The sequence below is a fragment of the Platalea leucorodia genome (assembly GCF_965183815.1).
Source record: "Platalea leucorodia genome assembly, chromosome: 6".
In the NCBI taxonomy this organism is placed as follows: domain Eukaryota; kingdom Metazoa; phylum Chordata; class Aves; order Pelecaniformes; family Threskiornithidae; genus Platalea; species Platalea leucorodia.
The window spans coordinates 31179005-31196407 of NC_138828.1; the positions used below are offsets into that span (position 1 = coordinate 31179005).

The 17403-nt window shown below is 41.4% G+C and overlaps 1 protein-coding gene across 1 annotated transcript in view; it reads right to left on the reverse strand.

Moving 5' to 3' along the window:
• Nucleotides 1-8220: 8220 nt before the first annotated feature.
• Nucleotides 8221-17403, reverse strand: part of BANK1 (B cell scaffold protein with ankyrin repeats 1) — a gene marked incomplete at its 5' end in the record, with an annotated part of 136431 nt that continues 127248 nt past the window's right edge. Inside the window, 5 exons of the mRNA XM_082315052.1 lie at nt 8221-9343; nt 10426-10475; nt 13863-13933; nt 15266-15329; nt 16955-17139. Coding sequence (XP_082171178.1) covers nt 10431-10475; nt 13863-13933; nt 15266-15329; nt 16955-17139 — 365 coding nt within the window. The 3' untranslated portion in view covers nt 8221-9343; nt 10426-10430. The remainder of the gene's footprint in view (nt 9344-10425; nt 10476-13862; nt 13934-15265; nt 15330-16954; nt 17140-17403) is intronic.

Here is a 17403-nt window from a genome sequence, read left to right on the forward strand (position 1 = left end):
GCTGACATGCCGTGGGGAAAAGCATGGCTTCTGTGGCCTTCTGGGTAGGCAACCAAGCAGAAGGGAGAAGCGAGAAGTTGGGGAGGGCGGATATCGGCTTTTCTTCCTCACGGCACGTACCGAGCTAGGATGGGAGGGAATCGAGGGAGGCGGGGGCGCGAGGCTGAGCTGCTCATACAGATGCAGTAAGTGTGTGAGCAAGGTAGAGCAGGAGAGAAACAAACATTATTGTGTGCCCCCCTTTGAGCCGGGGGACTTACATGCTTTCCCGTAGTGCGTAACTTGCCCTACCTACTTTCATTAGCCTTGATTTTCATTTATGCTAATTTGGTATCCTGTGGAAAACAGTACACTATCTCAAATGCCTTCTGTCAACTGCCTGTAAAAAAAAAAAGGGATCTTGTACTCTTGAGTGTGGTTTGCTTTGTAGCCTTAGAGTTATTAACCTGCTCAGTGAACTAAGAGTCTCCTCCCAATGGCAAAGCAGTTTCTCTTCACCCTGTTGTTGGTACCACAGGAATATGCACGCGTTCTTACGCATATAATTCAATCCACGTGCCTTGTCAGGAACACCGCCGCATTTTGTTCCAATATTTTGCTGAAAGTCAAGGAGGCTGCTTAAATTAGCTTGGAGAAGTGGAGCTTGCTATAACTAAATTGGGTGGGACTTTGCTCTGACTTCAGGTGGACAGTGACCAGATAGGCTATGCAGGTCAAATTTCTGCTTTTTCTTCAGTAGTGCCATAAACACTTTAAATGATGAGCTTTTATGATCTTAACTATTAATCTGGGTTATTTGGTGCAAGCCAGACATCTTCCATTCAGAGGTGAATTAAAGAGTAGTCACCCTGTGAAACCAAGAACCTCAGGGTGATAATGACCATCGGGCCTGGAGAATGACCAACAGTGCTGTCGTTGTGGAGACAACATTGGGAACCGTCAAATCGCACCTCTGAAGTATCAGCTGATCTGTGCTGCAAATGGGAAGCTGTGTTTTTCTTACCATTTAAACATCAGAAATGTATCCCTGTATTTCAGCCTTCATCCAGTTAACCCTGCTGCGAAGTGGGGAGCGATGACAGCTCGGTCACTGCTCTGGATGAGCTGGAAAGGAAAGACTTGGAGGGAGTATTCCAGCGCAAGGGATATTTAAACACGGACTCCCATGCCGGGGTTAAGCCATCTTGTCTCATTCGGGAGGAGGAAGGGAGCCTGCTCTGGATCCACAAAATCATTTACTTACCTTGTTTTATAAATTAGTACTACACCTGCTGTCCTTACAAGGCAAAATAGTCAGTGTTTTACAGCACGGGGCTGTAGGAAGTGTTACTTACTGTTTCAAAATAGCTGATGCTCGGTGGGGTAGGGATGGCAGGAGCAGAAGTATAGCTTTCTCTAAGACTATTTTGGGAAGCCGACCCATGCTCTAGAGAGCTCATTTTGTTAGAATCCTGATCTCAGCTTAATTTTGCAAACAGTATGTGTTTTTACTCTGAAATGCCTCCAGTGTGCAGTTTTGTTTATCTTGCGTGTGTTTGCAAGGCATACGATTAGACACAAATCTGACATCTAGTATGTAAAACTGGCAAAAGAAACAGGAACTGTATTCAGATCAACAGTCAGAAATAGAATACAATATGTTGTTAGTGACACTTGTGCAAAAGAAAGCAAAAAAAAAAACCATAAAAAATGAGGTAACGCATACTGTGTGATGGCAAGCGAATTCAGTGTTCAAGCTCACTTAGCAGGAAATACTAACAAAAAAGTATCCAGAAATGAAATAGTCCTTCCCGAGAAGGTTTATCATGTACCTTTCCTCTGAGACTCCTTTTACGGTGTGTTCGCATCTTGTAAACTTCTACTTTAGGTGGGCAGGAGAAAATACGAAATGATGTGACAGTGCTCGAATGGCAATGAAATTATCGGACCAGAGGAACGTTGCTGCCTCTTTCTTTCCTTTCATTCTGCCGTTACCCTGGGTGTCTAATGCTGAGAAATAAAAATACTTCAGTCATTTTCCCCACAGGAGATGGATTACGTTAGTGTGATTGTAGCCTCCTCGCAATAAATGAAGGCAAGTCAGGTATGGTGTAAAGGCAACTTAAAAGTGGTTAGATGGCTCAAGGAGAGGAGGATCCTCTGTAGAGCTGGGGCAGAAGGTTCTCGCCTGTTTTGGTCTCATCGCTCTTCGGTCAGTCTTGCTTACCAGAGCACTCGCACCGCTGTTGGGCCTGATACGTTAAGTGAAATTGAAACTATTGAAGAGGAAGGCTGTGGAAGTTGTGCAAGGTAAGATATGCGCTGCAGTTTGCAGATTTTCCTGTACTACCTGTGTGCCATCGGTGTATTAATATCGCTCCGAAAGTTTTTAGTGTGTTAGGGCTGGAAAAAGTTTGTTTTTAATGGTGTTGATGTTAATGAAGAAGCTTGCTTGGCTCCAAAGGGATTTAATTGATCAGTAGAGACAGCACCAGGAACTTCATTTATTGCATCCTGTGGTTATGGATTGACTGAATCCACCCTAAAACAGAAGACTAATGTAAGTTGTCGGCTGTACTGGCAGCGATGGGGTTTTTGAGGACATACTTAAACGAAGGCTTCCCTCTTGCACTAACGGTGCAATTTACCCCTCGCCTAATCCTTTCCCATTCTCCGTCTCCTTCCCCAGAGTGGTCTGTGTCTCTCCGTACTGCCTTTGCGTGCTGCGCGCCCAACGCTACAACTTGGGAGAACGAGAGCTGATGCAGGCTCTGTTTTGCGGCTGCTGGTATTCACTTGTCTGGTTAACAGCAGGTGGGGAATTGTTAGGCTAAGCTGCAGCTTGCATTCATGCCATAACCACTGGGACTTACATGGCTCTTGATCTGTTTGGGTTTTTTTGTTTGTTTGTTTTCTTTGTTTTTTTTTGTTTGTTTGTTTGTTTGGTTTTAAATTATACTTGAGTGCCCTGCCCTCCGTATTGCCATTTTGTTCACAACAGTTCTGTGGCATAGGGGAATACGAAGGATGCCCTGAAGCATCCCCACATGTATAAAGGGACTTTGACGCAAAAATACTGCATGCTGTATGCCAAACTTCCAGGTGTCCACTTCCAGCAGTGGCATTCACAAGCTCATTTGGGTGCCTGCATTCCTTGGGTGCCTAGGATTGAAGTTGAACAGCCACCGCATTTGGGTGAAAAAGGGTATAAAAACCTACCAACGTGAAAATCTGGGACAGAGGTGCGCTTACTTGCAGGAATGCTGTTTGGTTTTCTTTCACCAGGTTAGATGCATTCCCTGTATAGATGGTAACAGTAAACTTTTTCTGCTGGTAAAAGTTTTGCACACATGGATTTATTTATTTATTTATTCATTTATTTATTTATTTAAGACAACTAATGTGGCTTAGATATCCCATAGGAGCAAGTATCTTAGGTCACTTGCATCTGCAAACAATTGCAGCTAATATATATATTTACATTCCACTTTGCACTGCATACCAATGATGTCGGTATAGGTCTTCTGATTTCTTGTACTAGGAGTCCGGCATAAGCTGTCTGTCCCTTCCCTGGGACCGTTTTCTGTCTCCATCACACTCTTCCCTGCTCTCTTGATGCAGTTCTTCATTTCAGTTGCTGCAGCCCAGCGTCCCTCCACCTTGCTTGTTGATGGCTTGGGGCCTGTTTCTGGAGTGATTCACTTCAGAGCTGCATTTCAATAATGCTGAAGTTTGTCAGGATGGATGTTGGTTACAGTAAATGAAGGGGATGAGCAGCGTCTATGTGGTCCTGCCACCCCTTCGTTATTAACACCCCCTCGAGGACTGTCAGGACAACTCTTGTCATTTTGCTCCTGCTTTTATCACAGTAGAGGTTTCCTACCAAGACTGAAACGTGTCTATCATCTCCAGTGTCACTTACGTTCCTGCAAGGATTATAGCTTCTGTAATAAAACAAAGGCAGGACTTTCGATTTATCCTCCTTCTGCTATATATATTACGCTGTTGTTGAAATGCTGCGAGTATTTTTTTCATAGGGTGAACACCCAGCAAGGCCATACCGCGCCCTCATGGATGAGAGGCTGCATCTGAAGGGTGAGTTACCTCAGCAACAAGGGGACAATCTCTGAGCGCTGACGACCCAGTCAAACCTCTCCTGTAAGGAGGCTCCTCCTGGCAGACCAGCCAGGCCGTCCGCAGGATCCTGACATGAATTTTGGCTTGCTGAGCACTAGTCACTCTGAATCTTTTTGTATGGTTTTCTTCCTCTTGGATGTCACCATGTTTAAAATACTTATTTTTGAATGGATTATCAGTTGAAGTTTACTAGAACACACAGTGGCAGCTGGAAAGGTAGAGTGGTGTTATTTTCCTGATTGGTCAATTAGTCAATCTCCTGGCTTACAATGAAGATAATATTTTAGAGCACCTACCACAGGGATCTTGTGTCAGCTAGGCGTTCAGGCTCTTGCGATTTACTTAATCGCTCATGCACTGCTAAAGAGCCACTTGCTGATGTTTCCTGTTAGTAACGCACATTTGGTTAGCAAAACTTCAGGACTTCCTTCGTGTCAGAATGTCTGCTGATAAACGCGTCTGAAGTTTAGTGGCACACCTTGGGGAAAGGTATGGAAATCCTGCAGCAGAAAACGGAGCGTGAATACTGAACGTGAGAGGGGTGGGGAACAGATGCTTTTATTTTTGTAGAAGTATAATGATTTTACTTGTAGCTTGTACCTAATTAACTACACCGAGATTCAGAAATTCCCTTTGGAAGACGGGGGGGGGGTGGGTGGGAAAAAGCATCCATCCCTTCATTTCTCCTCTGGGGCCCTGGCTGGCTGCCTCACAGTATAGGTGCGTGGGTGGAATTCTCCGTGTGTGTGTAAACAAAAGACAAATGAACAAAAGCCCTCTGCTCAAATTGTTGCTTAGCCGTTGTGGAATTTCATACCGTGGAAATTACACTGTCATGGGTTACGTACAACTTGTCAGGAAGATGTTGTACACTGACAACAATTGATCTGAGCTACAGGACACGTTAAGACACTGAAAGGGTTTTTTGGGGGTGGTTTTCTTTTTGGTTCTACAATAAAATACCAGGAGTCAGGGAAGATATTAAACTATTTCTAGCAAATCCACCCTCAGTTGAAGATCAGCATGATAAAAGCAAGCAAACCTGTAGTGTAGCAGAAGTATTTTGTCATTAAAGTGACACTGCACGTCTTTCCCATTGATTTCTTGCATCCTTTTGAGGCTGCCCTGCACTCTGTAGGACAGTTGTGCTTGTGTGACAGTGGCAAAAGTAGCTGTCCCAGCTGCAGGACCTGAAAATACTATTGCTTTTTGTACATCAGGGCTCAAGATTAAAGTTGTTACAGTGACAGCTTTAGCTAGTTTAAATATTTACTGCTATTATACTTCTATCGTGCCACAGTGAGACATTGTGTCTGTCAAACACTAGGTGTGCTTGCTGCCTGAAAGAATGGCACTGCCTTAGAAAATTGTGGGGAGATTAAAAGAGGAAAAAAAAAGAGACTGTTGGCTGGGAGGGCTAGCTTGAAATTTGTGTCTTCAGTGGCTAAAGCTTGCTTATGAAAATTCCCTACTAAGCAAATGCTTTGCTGATGAAAAACAGGAGCGGTGCCTCTGCCTGGCCTCTCGTACCCTTCCTGTTCAAGGATTACTGAGGCTTCTTGCCTTTAAAATCTCACTAACATTGCTGGGGCTTGAATTTGGCCTTTAGAATTCGAAAATCCTCTTTGCTGCTGTTACCCTGTAACAAGGCAATGGTTTCTTCCGTGCTTCAATTTTTAGCAAATGGGGACTCCCTGGTTGCGTTCCCAACTGGAACTGGTGCTACGCTTGGACGCTGCTGCAGCCTGCCACGCTGGCGCTGCTGTACTTGGTATGCCGACAGCCGCGCCTGAACGAAGCGGCAAAAGCGGAGAACAAGAGTTGCTTTGTTATGGGTAATCCTAAACTGCGCTGGGTGGGAAGTTGTGGAGTGCGAAACCATGCAGTACAGATGCAAATACTTGTACGTACATAGACAGAGCACACCTTTATTTCCTGAGGGGAACGACACTCTGGCTTCTAGTTTGTGTTTGGCACTGTTAGGCTCTTTCTTTTCGCTAGGAACCCCATAGTATTTTCTTGATGTAACCTTCTGCGCTTTGTTGTTGTAAATTTCCCATTTTGTTAGTTTCTTACCATGGACCTCAACTCTCTGCCCTTCCCAGGTGCCCTCTCACTGGGGCAAAGGAGCCGCTGGGCCGCTGCCTCTCACTTGCCAGCACAGAGAGCATCTGGATCCTGCCGCGAGGCCTGACCCCCAGAAAGGTCCCTTCATCTCCTCTGGTACAGAAACAAGCAACAAACTTCAGAGAAGACACCAGGTACCGACATGAAGAAACTTTTCATGAGCTGTATTCTCATTTCTATTTATATGTTGGCTCCTCAGGAATGCTTGCCTGGGGATACACTGACTAGCTACGTTTCTAAGAATATAAATGTGTTTTTGGGGGAGGGAGGGCAACCTCTTAAGGGAAAATATCAGCTTATACACATTTAGATTTCCCAGTAATTCTCCCCACTCCATTTCCACGTGGCCAGGTCAGCCTAAAACATCACAGCTCCTCTCCTGCAAAGCCTGACAGTCTCGTGTCCCTCCGCTCATAGACGCGGACTGTGTTTGCAGATCTGGGAGATGTTATACATTTCAAGGCTTCTGCTGTGGTTCAAACAGCTCGAGAAGCCTTTGTATGGAATACAAAGCTACGTTGCCACACTAATACAGCAGCCACTGAATATTTATGACTTCATAGCAATACATCTGCAGTATTTGTGGGAGTGTTTCAAACCGAAATAGGGGGTTTCCCCAGAGAGCAGATAATTTCCTGACAATGTTTAATCAACCCATTTAAAACAGAATTTTAATTAGCCTAAAGCTATACGTGGGATACAAACTTGCAAGAGTCTGTCATTTATTTTAAAATCCCAACGTTGTCTTTTTGGCTTATTTTTATTTGTTCTTGGCACAATTATTTGCCAAAATTGGAAAAATAATGACCCTCAAGGCTCATAAGTCTGAACATCAAATCCACTCCCCTCTTCCAAATTTGGGCGTCACATTAACATGTAGTTAAGGAGCAACATTTATTTATATTTAAGGGTTTCTGATTATAAGTAGTTTTCAGTTTTTCCTAACTCAAGTTTAAGTGCAAGCATCTCTTCGTACAGGCAAAGCAGAGATTCAACGCTACTGAGAGCTTGAGGGGAGGCTTGCTATGAACAATTCAGGTTCCTAAAGATGTCTGTGAATAACGTACAACTAGGAGGTTAGTAAAGATTAAGATCTCCGTGGAGGCAGTGTTGGCTAACAGCATGTTTACCTGCTTTTTAAGAAGGTTTGTGCAAAGGTCAAACAACCAGGGTGGGGGAAGTCTACTTAAGCTCCTACTTATCTGAAAGTTAAAATATTCTCTTATACCCTCTGCAGGTTCCATGTGAGATCTCTTTTTCCTTTTTGTCTATGAAATAGGGCAAGTCGTCTTGCATACTCCTGTATCCTCACATGCCCACTGACACTTTGGAGTGCATCACTGTGGGAATGCAGACTATTATCCTTGTTAACCGTATTTATTCCCTTACTTTTGCTGTGTAGATGCAGTAGAGATTCTTTTGGTTTTGTTCTGGATATCGCTTACCTTAGGCAACTTGTTAAACAAAACACAATTTCCTTGTAAACCCAATTCTTGTAATCACTTTAATGCATTAGTAGATAATTAGTACCGATTTACATAGTTTGACTTTAGAAATTGGCTTTACTTTTGAGTACAATTATTTAAACTAGTGATGGACTACAATTATTATTCCTAGGAAAGACAAATTTATATACAGAGTTTATACAAAATTATTGTAACAGAATAAAAACCAAATTTTATGTATTATAACTTGATAATCTTCATACCTTTTATGATCTTCCTCTTTTGTGCATAAAATCTACTTTTAAACAACTATCAAGCATTATGGAAAAATTGAAAGGAGTACAAAATAATTAACCAAAGCATGCAACGTATCTTTATATAAATCCTCAGCTGTCTGTCAAGCTGATCTTGAAAGCGGTGTAAGAGAAGAAAAAAACCCAACCCCCAAACCAAGTTTTTTTAATCTTGCCAGGGCCATTCTCCTACTTTACAGCTGCGGCACATGTGCCTCTGCATAAACTCTGCTGCTTTTCAAATACTAGTATATTTAGTGCTGTGGTATTATAAGGCCCCTGAACCAATCTGAAAACAGCAAGAAAGCTATGGCGAGGCCATACTTGGCAGAAGAGGAGAACCTCAGAGTGTGGTGTGGATAATTCACAAACAGAATTGAGTGAATGTGCTGGATAAATTGTATTTTGCAAGTTCTCCCACATCTAATTCACCTTCTCTCTCCCACGTAACCATTTTCTAAAAGTGACAGAGATCACCTATTCTGATCCCAGGGGTAATTCCCCCTCCCCCCTTGAATGATTCATCTTACTTAAGCGATCTGCAATTTATAAGCACCTCTGCTATTACCATGTTTTTCGTAATAGTTTTCTCCAGGTTCAGAGCTTTTAACATTCAAAGCCTTTTTTTACCCATTTAGCGCAGGGGACTTCAGCTCCATTCGAGGAAACTGCTCTGTTAGGAAAGCCCACGTAAGAGTTGAGCTGCCTCTTGAAGAGGGGGTGATAACTTTTCATTTTCAGGTCACGCCATAAGACTCATTTTTTGGGTCTTATGAGAACTTTGGAGGAGGGCAACCTGAACAAGTGATTTAGAGGATAAGCAGCAGCAGAGGAGGTACCTGTTGTTTTAGGGGGCGGGCAGCGTACTCCAGTGAGCAGGAGGGCAGCTGGCTCCAGAAATGAGACATGGAAACACAGTTCTCATGAGGAGCAACTGCCCTCTCCTTTACGTGACAGAAGGGGGGCAGAAAAGCCCTCACTGAAGATTATCCATTTTCAGTGCCACAAAAATAATGCTGCAACAGTATAACACGTCATTCCCCCTACTTGGAAAAGTTGGAGAGGGAAACTGAATCAAAGTAACTCCGCCATCAAAGCCTTTAAAATTGCATTTGTCTTCAGGAATACATTGTATCATTTTGTTACTGTGAACAAATATTACTTAATCCCTTTTATAACTCTAATAACGCAAAATTACAAATACTACTCATATCTAAAATGGTAAACTTTAATTTTGAAACCTTCAGGTCCTAAACTCATCTGAAGGAAAGGAAATTGAAGAAGAAAATGTAACTCTGACTTTCGGAGCTGTTCAGCACAGACTGTTCTTGCAGAGATCAACGAACTGACGAAATTCAGTGCCTAAGAAAACCAAGGGATTGGAAATTTGTTAAAGATCTCAAGGAAAAGATTTGCACGTACATTAACAGAATGCAGACATCCTTGTTCTTGGCCTTAAACTTTTAATGGCAATCATCCTTCCATGCGTAAGAAGGGTTGCATGACTCCTCCATTTTCAGAAGAATTAGCAAAATAAGAAATTTTCCAGGTGATTATTTCACTGTACCCTATTCTCAGAATGAACACAAGATAACTCATGAAGTCTACAACCTCAGATGGTGATCTAAGTTCAGTTCCTGGTAAGTTTGGTTCCTGGTAAGTTTGTTCTCAGCACAGATGTTGAAAACTGAACTGATGAAAAAACCCACAAACCCCAACCCCCAAACCCCAATGAATGCTGTAAAACAGACTTAGTTACTTTTATCTCCTAGCAGCAAGCCTAATGATCAAGTTTCATTGAAAGGCAGACGCGCAGTTTTAAAACTGCTATGAGATATACATGGAAGCACACAGGTAGCAAATAGTAATTAAACCCCCCAGCTATTCAAGAACTCATTAGATGCCCAAAACCAAGAAACTCACACTCACTAACACAAACATCAGAAAATTCTGCTGTTTGTGGAGATACTATCATCACCTGTAAGCTTTCCAGCACTTAAATGACCATTGGTCTCTTGGTTAATCAGCATTTCTGGAGACATCCTTGCATCTATGTCTTTCAACTTTATTTCTATATTCAATATGTTCGATACTGCATGTGCCCTCAGGATGCAGGACTACAGTCTAATGCAGCTTTTAGTTGCATGAGCTCAATTAGTTGCAATAACTAATGGGAATTCTCTTCAGCTGCACCCACAAGTCAGGTAAGTGCCTAACTGCTTGCACATCTGCCCTGCAGTAACAAGAATAGGTTGAGACCTGGCAAAAAAGAAGTTCTAGTGTAAACCAGACTGTATGATGATTATGGTTTATCTTGTGAAATCAGACCTCTGAGATGCACTTCCATTCTACTGTTACCGAATGCACTCTGATGGAAAGTACTTCCACAAGCGTTAGTTTCCATGACAAATAATGTCTGTGTGTGTTCACATACATGCTCTTACCTCTGTTAATTAGGCATCTGTTCCCTGTCTGTTGGGCTCCTAGTTGGAGACTAAAAAGAAATAGATGCAATTAATAAATAGTCATGTATATCAGTGATAAACTAGGCCAGTGCAGAATGTCTTTCAAAGCTGAATAATTCACAAAATACATACCTAGGATGAGTCACTTTTTATGTGTTTTACTTCAAATGTGAATACAACACATTGTATTCACACCCTGGGAGCAGGGGAGCAAGAGACAGCCACAAAAACAGGCAGGTGGTGTGTGGGAGAATGACATGAGTGGATGTGGTACAAATCTTACTTCTAACAGCACGGCTGGTCTTTATTGGTGGCAATTAGGAGAGGCTGAGGGGTACATGGATATTCAGTTGTCTTGGTGAAGTCCTCAGCCAACAGTTTGACTGTGGGCTTGCCTCCTGAAGACCTGATTTGGTGACAAATGGGCAGGAACCTGATTGTTGTTATTTTCTTGATTTTAAATTTGAGCATCACGCGAAGCTACAAAAAACTTAAGAAACTGGAAATAAGCCAGGCTGAAGATGTAGCTTCACAAATCCTATGGACACTATTGTAAACTACCAAAACAAATAAGTATTTTCAAGACTAGAGGTCCTGATTGAAATACATACTGTTGAAGTCATGAAGAAAAAAAAAAAAAAATCTTTTCTATGACTTCCTCACTCTCCACACATACCAAAGCTTGTATGTGCTTCAGGATCCTGAGTTACTTCAATTTTGCTAACTGGGTTGAGTAAAGAAGTTTGAGTTCCCATGGATCCAAATGTCAAAATTTAGGGTCTGTCTTGGTTCATCTTCCTATTGACCTATCAGAGACAACAGAAATTGGTTAATGTGCTCAAAATTAAGTGCTGTTTTTTTAGTTTTCAGGGAACTCTACCTGCAAGCTGGAGTGCCATCGACTGATGAATAAGCAATCTGTTAGCAACTTGGACTAAAAACAAGGTGGTGATGAGGGTTGAGGAAAGAAGCCAGACATTTAGGATAGCGAACGTCATCAATAACCTGCCAGTTTGTGAAAGGTGCATAGTGCTCTCTTGAGTGTTTTTTTGGATGAAGCTGAGGAAGAGATTTGGTCTTTGGCAGCTGGTTGAGCAAACTTAATTAAACCAGACCTGCTTTACTGTCATAGGCACATACAAATCTGGAAGAAGAAATTTGGTGGAGGATGCCTTTACTGCAGTGGATGACCTGGCTGTTTACAGTGCCTTGCAGGAGTGGGTCAGGATTAAAGAGTCTACAACAACAGACAGTAAAGCTGTCCTCCTTGGATATGAAGGCCACTTTCAGTGTAAGTACCTACTGATTTTAACAGCTAAGAAATAAATGGTTTCAGCTGAGTTCCCTGTGGAAAAAGCTTTTGACCTTTCCACAACAGGCCACCTACCTTGCCAGTCTTGCCAAGGATCCCAGGACTGAAACCGATGCAAAGACTGAATTGCTCATTTGCCCTACAGGTCTATTTGTCACTGGAGGACTACTAAGCATCTGACATGTTTCCCAAGGCCTACCTTCATTTAAAACCAATATGTAAGTTGCTGGCATTGAAATACAAATAACAACAACAATAAATGAAGCTTAACCTTTGCTTAATGTAGTATTGGTCTTCTGAAGTCCATCTGAGTTATAGTTTGTCTTCTGCGGCCTCTATCTTGCTCATAACCTAGCAATGAAGCAGTGACACCTACTACTCAGTTCTTGCTGCTACACCAAGAGTGGAGAACAGCGTATCAGTCATTCCCTGTTTTAATGAGGAATCGTACACTATACTAGCTGTATCCCTAAAGACCAAGTTCAAGGTTCTACAGAGATTAGCCATGAGGGGATAATGAACTACAAGCAATTCGAACCATCTTATGTAGTTTCTGCAATCTTGCACTTATTTTTAGATGCTGGATGACTAAATCTGTGGGATGTGGCACATAAGGTGCCATAGTGTAATTGCAATAGAAGGCAGATTTTGAAATCTCATTTTCAGAAACAGCTAAATGAGATTCACATAGGTAATTCAAATGTCCAAAGATGTACATAGGCATCATATAGGTCCTTTAAAAATTCCTGTGTGCTAGAAAGTATGAACATGGAATGCACGTGACAGCTGCATTGTCTTTTAAGACTTTAAAGGAACCTTGTCTAGTCATCCTTACATAAATGCTAAGCTGCTGCCATTCATTCTGTTAGCGGACGTGCACAAATCCAAGATTCTCAAGCCTTATCTTATGCTTAAGGGTATAGACAAGGAATCGGTTACCACAGAGTATGCTGAGGTCTAACCACATTTGTATGCTGATGCCTTGTGGGACCCCACAGCAGCAGCACGCATCCACCTTAGTGTGAGAGCAGCACGCATCCACCTCGCTGTAGGTGCATTCTGGCTGTCCCAGTTTGGTAATGTCTCCCAGAGGAGACCTATGGCTGAGAACTTCAAATGCCAAGACGTACCGTACCTCATCAGTTCGACTGTTTCAATTCTGTTGTTCTCTCCATTCTTCCTTGTCTCCTGCTCTCTGGTATTTCACGGCTGGGAAGGTGGCTTTCCAAATAGTGTATGAGCCTCGCTTATAGATAAAGTTTCCCATAGGCAATAGGGTACTTCTAGTTCAGTGCTTTGGTGGTGTCAGGAAAGATGCCAAGGAAAACCTTAAATACCTTAAAAAATCTGGGCCACTCAGATTTCAAAATGGAGCCTACGTCCCCAAATCATTTATGTATTTCCACGAAATTTTATTAAGGTGTTTTTTGTTGTTGTTCTTTTGGCTAACATCTTACTCCCCTTCTTGGAAAAAAGATGAGTTGTTATCAATGTCTATGGGCAAGACCGTATGTATATTATATAGCAATGAGATAAATCATTGTCTGTGCCTGTACTTTCTGCGAATAACATTCTACATGCTTAGTCCTTATTTAGTTGTTCTTAAAATAGGTTTTTGTAGATATTTCACTCCAGGAGTGACAGAACTTCTTGCTTTGCAGTTGATTTTTTTTTGGGGGTGTTATTCAGTCCTATATTAAACTGTTGCAAAATGAGACATGAACTTTGAGATAGCATCAAATGTTATAATGGAAGACTGAACCGAGTGCCACTCTCATTAATAACTTTCATTACAGTGGATGAAAGATCAAACTTATCAAGAAACTAGAAATAATGTTCCATACTAATTTATAGGAGATATTTTCTTTTCTCATTAAAATAAAATCAAATTCTTTTTCTAACAGGCTTCTGATGTGATCTCTTTAAATTCTCAATCAAGTCTTCAAAAACTGTCTATGAAAAAGACTATCCAAATCCTGATTTCAAACATGGAATCTGGAGAGGGAGGCCTATGTTTTTAAAGGTACAGATGGAGAGTCTGTATACAGATGTAAAAACTAGAATTCATTAAACAAATCTGAGAACTGCTAACATTCATACATACCGCTTTATTAAATGGCATGTGGAACAAAAAGTCTCTAAAATGAATGCTCTCTGGTCTGCTTTCCTTAGGAGCTACGGAAGAGAAAAGAATGTGATTGTCATTTTTGTTTCAGGCAATTTATTTATGTCTGGACTTAAGTATTGGTCTTCTGAGATCCTTCTTTGCTCTTGCCATCAACATGCCTCCAGCTGTAGAGGGAGTTCCATCTTTTACAAGGTCTTATTTTTGAGAATTTAAATCTTTGATAATGAAGTGTACTGTTGGACAAAACACAGGCCTCCATAATGATTCTTCCCATTGTATTTCTGCAGTGCAAAGCTGCTGATTTATATGCATCGGAGGATATAAGACAGCGTAACAGAGGGCAGAGAGGTTAGGAGCAGAAGGGAACATAGTGATCATTATCTGAGTTACTGGATGATTTCACAAAATTTACAATTCTGATGTTGATACTACATTTCTGCTGGTATGATTCAATAACTGAACTCTGGAGAGAGAGGACAGCTACAGAGGCAGGACTGATGTGGCCTTAAAAGAAAACCCTACAGCCAAATACTTTCCAAGAATCACCCTCATGGCATCATGACCTTTGCCTTGCCTATGGAAAACAGACTGTAGGAACAAAGGCAGTGATCCCAGGCCCTCAGGCCAAGTTCACATAAATACAACACTGTCTAACAGAATAATGAAAACAATACTGTGGATTATTTTTCTCTCTTGCAGTAAGGAAATAACACAGGTGATAATTTTAAATAGTGATGTACAAATGGTATGAAGGCCAATTTGAAAAAAAGAAATACTAGATTTCCCTTCCAAGAACGCATAAGTACTGAACTTTACAGAAATCATAGACCTAAAGTCAATACCATCTAATACAGTCTTTTCATATCAACAAGAGAAAATCATTTGCAGGAAATGCAGGTGATTTATAGTGCTGTAGATGACATTCAATCGCAAAAGGAAAAAAGCGTCTTAAATGACAAATGGTACAGCTTTTATTAATCACTCACAATACTAAACTGCTGTAGCAGTGGAAAGTTCATCAAGAATTTGCAAGTGCAAATTGACAGCTGATTTACAAATAAAACATTGAAGTCATCAAGTAAATTGTTCTAAAGAAATCATCTACCCTAATTGTGATGAAGCTACAGAAAAGCTGAGCCACAAAGACTTGGTAAATTTTCTGCCCCATTAACTCAGTGAGCTCATCTTTGGGATGAAATCTTGACTGTGCTGAAGGCCTGATTACACTAAAATAACTGAAATGTGGTCAGATACAGAAAATGCTCATTACAAATTCAATGCCCGATCCAAAAGTCTGCTTATGCTTTGGATCAGACCTTTGCAGTACACTTACAGTTCAAGGCTTCAGTGTTCTGAACGGCAAAGAAAGTGCAACTTACCATTCAGGTTTTCCTTTTCTAGTCTGTTTCCAATAGTGGTGTCTCTAAGGTAGCACACTTTTTCCTTTAAGTAAAAAAACAAGCATAAAACCAGCAGCAGAAATCAGTAATGGAATTTTACTGTAGACATAATGAATAAGTGTAAAAAGCTGGGTTCTTTAGCATTCTGAACACCAAGCTTCTCTCTCTCCAGAAAAATAATTTTAAAAGACTGAAAAATGTCTATGATGCACTATAAGTAGATCCTAATTTTAGCATTTTATACCTAAGAGTCTTGTGGAGTTTTTCCTGTCAGTAAGTTGTATCAATTCTGGTGTTAGATTACAGAGGCCTGGGAGTTTATTTTTTGCTTTGGACAAGCGATTTTTCCTCAAAAATCCCAGTGAAGACCAGGCAACTGCAGTGATATCATGAAGTAAATTCATCATATTCATGTTGGGGTAACAGTGAAAGACTTTTCTATGGTACAAAACCAAAGAAAAGTCATACATGCAATGCAGGGTTATTAACCACCACTAGAAAGTAGCTTTTTCCCTGAAGCAGTGAAAACAGGCCAAGTAAATCCTCCTTGAAATACAGGCTTACAACTTAGTGCTGCTATCTTTGCACAGACTAGATACCATCTTCTTCCTCCTTCAGTAATTCCTCTGACTGATAGAGCAATATCAGCAATTCCCATCTGTGTGTTTGGCTGCAGACAGATTCGGAAGGGGGCATCCACCATGCTCTCGCACAGCTGCCGAGCAGCTGGTGCTGTGCTGCTGGTGCCCAGCCTGGGAACTGGGCTCCTAAACTGTTGTAAGCCCTTGCACTTTTGCTGTTAAGTGTTCCACTGTGCTGACAAAGCTCATACTCTTTCTTCAGTAAATAGAAACACAGAGAGCATTTAATCCCTCCTTCGTGGCAGCATCGCAGCATCTGATAGCTCTCCCGCTCTGTGGAGTAATAGACTAGCTTTGCTTTTCCTCTTTCTACTAAATGCACTTACAGGACAACGAGAAAATATTTTTGTTAATGCACGACCTCATATAAAATGAAGGCATAACCTCTTCCTCCAGCTGTTTTGTTACAAGTAATTAACAAACCTCCTCACCGTGCCTTTCTCCTTAGCTTCTAGCTTTGATGCAGTTCTTTCAGTGACTCAGTGTGTGGGCTTTTGTAAATCCTGGTTTTGTGCACCTCAATTTACTCCATACACTGAATATAAAGGAGCTGAAGAGCACGGCTAACAATTGTGAATTTCACTAAGTAGATTCAACACTTTCAGATAGGCATAAAGCCTGATGTAAGTCAATATATATTAACAGTGTATGCTTGATATAGTTATGTTTCTGTTATAGAAGTTATGTTTCTGTTATATATGTGGTTTCATAAAAGATGCATAGACCTAAGCATCACCTAGCAGTTTAGAACAAAAGTCTTAAAAGACAAAGATATTTAACTCAGGATTTTAACCAAATGCAACAGCACCTGAAGTTAGGCAAAATAAATTCAGGAAGTAATCAAACAACAGTGGAAACGGGTATCTAGAAGATTCAGAACCATAGCAGCAAGTTCCTTGGGAGCTGATGGGCATATAAATCATGACTCTTGTTTTTGACCTCACATGTAGGAGCCAAAATACAAGAGTTTGTTTTTGGAACTTCTGATCAAGATTCCCGTCAAGAAACATAAATTTCAGACTCATACCTGCTGAGTGGACTGTAGTCTCCGTTTTTCATTCTGCCACTGTTTAAATCTGTCAAGGGCTTCATCCACAGAAATCACCCCCTTTTTCACCTGCTCCTGCAAGCGGATGAGTTCTTCCTGTTCAGTGGGGACGTTGTGTTTCACAGTGTTATAGGTCGCTGTGTCAGTGTGGCCCCTGTGTGCTGCTACAAAATGCAGAAAGATAAAGGCAGAAAATGTTATTAACCCGTTTCATTCCTTTGTCTTTATGATGCAAGCACTTTTTTCAACAAAGGCATGTAAGCAGTGATTTTATAATCCAACATCAATAAAAGCATACCATCTTTAGGGTGCCCCCCCCCTTTCTTATTTCTGTTTGGGTTTTTTTTTTTTGATCGTTTTTGTGGCCCTCCTCTGCACCCGCTCGCACAGGTCCATGTCCTTCCTGTGCTGAGGAGCCCAGAGCTGGA